This window comes from Tupaia chinensis, unplaced genomic scaffold (genome assembly GCF_000334495.1).
Source record: "Tupaia chinensis unplaced genomic scaffold, TupChi_1.0 Scaffold000070_1, whole genome shotgun sequence".
Lineage (NCBI taxonomy): Eukaryota > Metazoa > Chordata > Mammalia > Scandentia > Tupaiidae > Tupaia > Tupaia belangeri.
This window is the reverse complement of record NW_006159530.1, coordinates 4,006,082-4,012,510: the sequence shown is the minus strand read 5'-3', so window position 1 is coordinate 4,012,510 and position 6,429 is coordinate 4,006,082. Positions and strand designations below refer to the sequence as shown.

Sequence of the window (6,429 nt, the reverse complement as noted above, 5' to 3'; positions counted from 1 at the left end):
GCCCCTCAGACCCGTGCTTACGCCATGAGCGAATGTTCTGGGCTTCCAGATACTGCGTCTTCCCTCCACTGACTCGCCATGTTTCCAGAACTCATCATTAACGACTTCACGCAATTTTTTGAAAAATGCGTTTTAAGGCCTGGGACTTTAGGAGTTGAGACCAGATAGTCAGTGGCCTTGTGGACCAGGGGCTCTAGGACCAGGCAGGAAATGCCGGCCACCAAAGGGCCCATGTCATTGCAGCACCGGGGAAGGCTGGTCTCACGTTCCCTCCACCTCTCCCCAGGACCCTGCTGGTGCGGTTACCTGCTCGTACTTCTCCAGCTCCGTGTGGTAGATTTGTCTGATCTGTGAGAGTTTGGCTCTGTAGTCGGAATGCTCCACTGAGTTGTCAGAACCTGCCCCTCCAGAGGCCGCTGCTGCCGCCGCCGCCGCAGCGGATCCTCCACCCTTCTCGGGCCCGGCCACCCCTTCTGCCAACAGCATGTTGTCCAGGCGCATCAGCTGGGGGTCTGTGGGCTCCTCTTCCTGGGCTCCCCGGATACTCAGAACTGCAGGGAGAGACAGAGACAGGGAGTGTTAACAGCAACTCCAACGGAGGAAAACAACCAGAACGCCTGGCCATGGTGGCATACCAGCAGCCTGCTGCCCCGCGATGGCAGAGTCATATGGAAGCCAGGGGTTAGTTCCCCTGGTGGACATGTTCAAGCCAGGCACACGCGTGTCCGCGATCCTGGGTGGCTGGAGAGAGGATAACCATGTGGCAAGTCCCTGTGGGGGTGTCTCTCTCTCTCCATTTTTCTATCTCAAGAAATAAATCAACTTAAAATAAAACTCTGTCATTTGGCTAAACAAGCTTCCGACTTACTTCCAATACGGCATTTAGGGAATGGAGGTAGGTCTGGAAAAAGGGAAGAACTGAAAGGGTGAGAAAAATGAAAGGAGAGACTTGCTTTGTTCAAAAAATTAATTGTAGTCCACTTGTACAATGTACTTAGAATAGCTAAATTTACAGAGAGGTAGGAAGAAGAATAGTGAGTGAAGCCAGCAGGTGTCATGGTGGGTAAGGAGCTGGACACCCACATGGCAGATCACAGTTCCAGGCCCGAACCTGGCTGCTTGGAAAACATGCCAGGTGTGTGTGCGCGTGTGCCCAAAATCCTAAGAGGAAAACGGAGAAGTGACTGCAGCACGGCCATCTCCCCAGGGGGTGATTTCTCTTTTTTCCTCTCCCTGTCTCTCTCTCTCTTTCTTTCTCTCCATTTTTCTCCATGTCACTCTGGCGAGGTTCACGTACCCTATGGCATAAACCTTAAAAATATTGAAAAAAGAAAGAAAGAAAGAAAGAAAGAAAGAAAGAGAGAGAGAAATAATGAGTCCTGGGCTGGGGTCGGGAGGTGAAGAGCTATTGTTAGTTATTGTTTAACTCTACAGAATTTCATTTGAGGAAGATGAGGGGGTTCTTGAGATGGACAGTGGTGACAGCTGTATGACAATATGAATGAACGTGACACCGCTGAACTGTACACACACATAAATCGTTAAAATGGTAAATTCCATGTTCATTTGTGTATATATATATATATTTCCTGTTACAGAGCAATTTTAAAATCAAATATTTTTTAAAACTAACAGAATGTTGTTTTTATTTTCACCCCCAAACTACCAAATTTTAGTTCAAGGAAAAACCTTTCTTTCTATATTTCTTATTTTAGATTTCTGTGAGTTTGACATTTTACAGTCATTGCCTTTCTTAATGTGTGATCAGCCTAAATTTTCACTTCCAATATAGTCCAAGTTAGGTAAATTCAATTAATTTGAAGTCAAATCTTGAGATGTCTTTCTGGACTAACAGATAGCATAGAAAAGTCTAATGCAAGGGGACTTTAAAACACTCACGGAAACATAAAATTAAAGTACAAGGTTATTGTGGCACAAAGTTTAAAATCCGTGCATAGTTTTCATAATCCATGTTTCTAGGAGCACAGAAAAGTCTAATGCAAGGGGACTTTTAAAAACTGATGAAAAATAAAATTAAAGTACAAGTTTACTTTGGTGCAAAAATGTTAAATCCGTGCATAGTTTTTCATAATCCGTGTTTCTATGACCTTCTTGAAGACCCCTCGTTACAGCAAGGAGACAAACTGTCCCTTGAAGAGGGATGTCTAACTCCAAAATGTGAGATCTAGGAGCCAGATGGGAGTACAGCAATAAAATGTGATGCTCTGCAAGACTGTCTTGCACGGGGAGGTCCGGAGACCTCCCTGAGGACACAGGGCATGTGTGTGCCCACGATCTGGGTCTGGCTGAAGCTGGGAGTGGATAACTCCATCAAGACCCTGTTAGGGCTGCTCCCTCTCTCTGAATTAATAAATGAATTAAACTATTTTTTTTAAAAAGTTTTGCTATAGGGTGCATGTGCTCACCAGGAAGAGACAGACAAAGAGCAGGAAAGTAAGAAATCAACCCCCAGGAGGATGGCCATACCACACTCCCTGCTCCTCCATTCTTGTCTTGGGATTTGGGGCACACACACACACGTGCCCAGCATATTTTTTAAACTACCAAGTCCTTCCTGGGCTGGAACCAGGAAGTTGGCCATCTGATAGACAACCACCTTAACCACCACTCCACTGGCTGGCCCAATAAATGAAACTTTTTTAAACACTGAGATCTGTTCCAGGTGACAAGGACTCTGTCCCGTCGGAAACGGGTAAGGCCCTTTGTAGAAGCTGTCTGAAGGGACTCAGTGACGCCGGTGCTCTGGAAGGGTGGCATCTGAGATCAATGAGATGGCCAGTCTTTATCAAAACACCACAGCGACTTGGGGGCGGGGTGGTTTGGACAGAAAGAGATCGAGTGGTTTAGTAAATCAGCGGGAGAACTCGGCCGTCTGTTTTTACTACCTTCATACAACCTGCCATAAAATAAATCACTCATCCAAACCCAGTTTAGTTTTCAGCAGTCAAGTCTTTGTTGAGAGGGAACATGAAAAGAACGTTCAATTTTGAACAAACAGAAAAGAACTTTTGGGTAGGGGTGGGAAAGGATGGAAGCAGCAGAGGAAAGGGGGTGGAGCTGGCAGGGCCTATTCCTGTGGATTTCCGCAAGTACTGCAAAAAGTTCATCGAAAAATTGAAGTTCATTGAAACATCGAAACCACAGGTGGTGGTGGGGGGGTGTCTTAGAAGACCCCCACCAATAGTTTCAGTGTAGTTGGATCATTAAAAAGAAACGTGCACTGCGAACATTCTACTCTGTGGTCCACTCTACTGAATCTCATGTCCAAGCTACTCCCGGCTGACAGGAAAACTCCTGGCAAGGCGAAGGCGGGTGACACGTCACCGGTTATCATAACCCAACCCCCTCACGAAGAGCCCCAAACACGTCCGGTCTTAGCCATGCACACAACACCAGTGTCACCTCAGAGGTCAGGGCCCACCCAGTGTGGGCCTATCCACGGTGACACTCTGTACCCTGCCCTTCTCTGACAGCAAAGGGCCCTGATGGCCTTCTTCACCCCAAGCTTATCCTGGTAGAACTCAATCAGTTATGGGAGGAGGGGCAGCGAGAAGCATGGCTCTGGTACCAGTCCTCAGGCACCCGCCGGCCGGCCCTGAGACGGTGCCCTCATGCCAACACCTAGTCCGAGAAGGCGTCTTCCTGAGCCATGCTCCACTTCCTCACACCTGTACCCCATCACTGTTTGAAACAACCAACGGGGGCCACAAACCATTCCACACCAACGCTACACACCTACTGAGCGTCTTGCTTAGCCTCGACAGCTAACTGGTTTTAAATCAGAAAGGGAACACTAAGGTTGGCAAAGGACACTGGAGATGGGTTCGAGCCCCTGTCCCCCACGGATGACATGTCAGGGAGGTCAGAGAGCTCTGAGCAGGAGGACACACTGGGTCTGGTTTGGTTCCACATGGAAGGGTTCATGCAATGTGTGAGGAAGATGATACAAGCATGGGCATTTCGTTCGGCTTTCACATCACTGTACGAATCCTGTCAACAAACAGTCTATAAAAGAAAATTTCAATTCACTCCGCTGTAACAGGATTAATTTCTCAACGCGGTGGATCAGGAAATGATGTGGAGGAACAGCGCCCTGCCACACAGAGCTGGTACTCACACAGACACAGAAGGCGGTTCCCAGTCACACACCCGAAGATCATAAAGGAGTGAAAAGTGCCAAAAACCAAAACACCAACGGTCCTCTCCAAAGGACAGCCTTCAGATTACACCCAAATCGTGGAAACGAAACGTCAGGCTAACGCCAGGCGCACGTGTGTGTGTGCCCAAAATCCCAGGAGAAGAAGGGAAACGGGACTGCGGAGTGGCCGTGCCCCCGAGGGGTGATTTCTCACTTTCCCTCTCACTGCTCTGTCTCTCTCCTGCTGGTGCACACCCCCGATGGCATAAAGAAGTTAGATGGTACCACCACCACCTACAGGGAGCCGTAGGAAGGAGAACACGGTGGCAGCAGACCTTCCTCTCCCTCTGTGTGGCAGAGACAGTCTCGGCCCTGGTGGCCTTGGGCCGCGCGGGTGCGCTTGGAAGGGGTGTACCCCATCATGTGTGTGTATTTCTACCCAGAGAAGGAGAATCCGAATGCACTACGATAAAGGGCGGGTGTGGGGATTCAGTGATATGGAAACAGTTCAGCTAGTCAGTTTAAAAAAAAAAAAAAAAAGATCCTACCAACATTAAATAAGTAAATGAAAAGGGTTATCTGTCTAAGCAGAACTGATGCCACCTATTTATTGCTTGAAGCCAGCACTCTGGCGAGTAGGAGACAAAATGATTATTTAAAAGCTCCTTTTTATCTCTGCGGCACCATGCGAGACTCCGATGAACCTTTCGCCAGGACACCAGAGATGTTAACACGCACCCTCCAGGATCCAATTTCAACCAGCGGAGCTGTGACCTAATCCAGCAACCATCACATACGATCAGCTTCCTGCTTCCCTGATGGCGCCCTGTGCCTCCCCTCCCCCGCGGCCCTCCCCAGCCCAAGAGCTCTATCGAAGCAGGTTTTAAAGGGCCATACAGGCCCTTAAATGGCCACGAGGCCTGTGCTCCTGGACCTAAGCAATGGCAGGGACAGTCCACAGAGGGGTCTTGCCCATGCAGACATTTAACCCATTAAGTAATCGTTCTTGAAGGAGTTTCCTTCCCAAGGTCCACCCCTCTAGCAAGAGACTGGTCACGCCAGGTATGTGATTTATAAAGAAAGGGTCACAAGCCCTTTAAAAACCATCTGATGGCACATCCACCTGGCTGCCGTCCTTAGCCCCAGGGTTGATTCTTTGGTAAAACTCCCCAAGATGAGGGGACTGTCACGGCACGGTTGGAGCTGCTCTCACCACTGGCCCCCTCCTGGTTTTTTTTTTTTAATTTATTTTTCAAAAGCAAACCAAACCCAAATGCATATTCAAGACCCTTGGCAGGAAGCTGTGTGCAAGTTATTTTGTCCCTGGTGGAGAGGCAGGGTCCGGAGCAGCTCTGGCTGATGGCCACGAGAGGGCACTCTTTCTTCACCAAGGACAGTTTCTGAGGGAGGGCCAGCCAGCCTCTGGTCTGCAGGTTGCACTAGAGACATGCCCCTGCTTAGACTCGAACTTCCACAGGTGAGGCATTTAGGGAAGGGAGGAGGGCAGATCTAGAGAGGGTTACTGTCAGATCTGGACAGCAGGCCAGGGACCCAATGCTGGGCAGAGAGAGAGGGACAGAGGAGGGACACACGGCTCCCCATGGTGGGTGCAGACACCTCACACCTTGCGGCCCACCTCTGCAATGTGAAGGTGACAGACACTCCATGTAGGGCGGCTCTCGTCCCCGAGCTGGGTCTTCATGGCCTACAAGGCCAGTGAGAAGCATGCAGCTCTCCCAGCCTGTGTCCCAGATCCACTCTGGCGTGTCCCAGTGGACCAGGACTTCAGCGTGTGGGACAGAAGTACGTGCCCTGCCCTAGTGCTCTGAGAAACAGATGACGTGTTTGTGTACGGGTGTCCTCAGAGCCACGCCCTGCATCTATGCGTTATGTACTTGCACACCCGGGGCTGCGTCATCTTGCAAGACAGCAGTCACCTTCCAATTTACACAGCAGGTCTCGGCGGTTATAAAGACAAAGGGATTCCCCCCACATTAAAGCGAGTGAGACCCCAGCCAGCAAGAGAGTCTTAAGTCTTTCACTCGTCGACACCTGATCCTCTACTACAGTCGAATTCTGACTCACAGAAGGTAGCTAGGTGGGTGTGAAATCAGTTGGCTGTGTACCTGCACACACACACACACACACACACACACACCCACAGACACACACACACACAAACACACACACACACACAGTCTTTTGATGTCCAAGTTACAATGGGTGTTTTGAACAAGAAGAAAATAACTAGCCAGGAGGGAGCGAAGGAA

General features: G+C 49.4%; 1 protein-coding gene across 5 annotated transcripts in view; it reads right to left on the bottom strand.

Annotated features, from left to right (window-relative positions):
- The window catches only part of PBX1 (PBX homeobox 1), a 371,268-nt gene that overhangs the window by 77,403 nt on the left and 287,436 nt on the right, over nucleotides 1–6,429 (bottom strand). For all 5 annotated transcript variants that reach the window (XM_027767597.1, XM_027767582.1, XM_027767594.1 and 2 more), the window contains one exon: nucleotides 307–551. In XM_027767597.1, coding sequence (XP_027623398.1) covers nucleotides 307–551 — 245 coding nt within the window. The remainder of the gene's footprint in view (nucleotides 1–306; nucleotides 552–6,429) is intronic.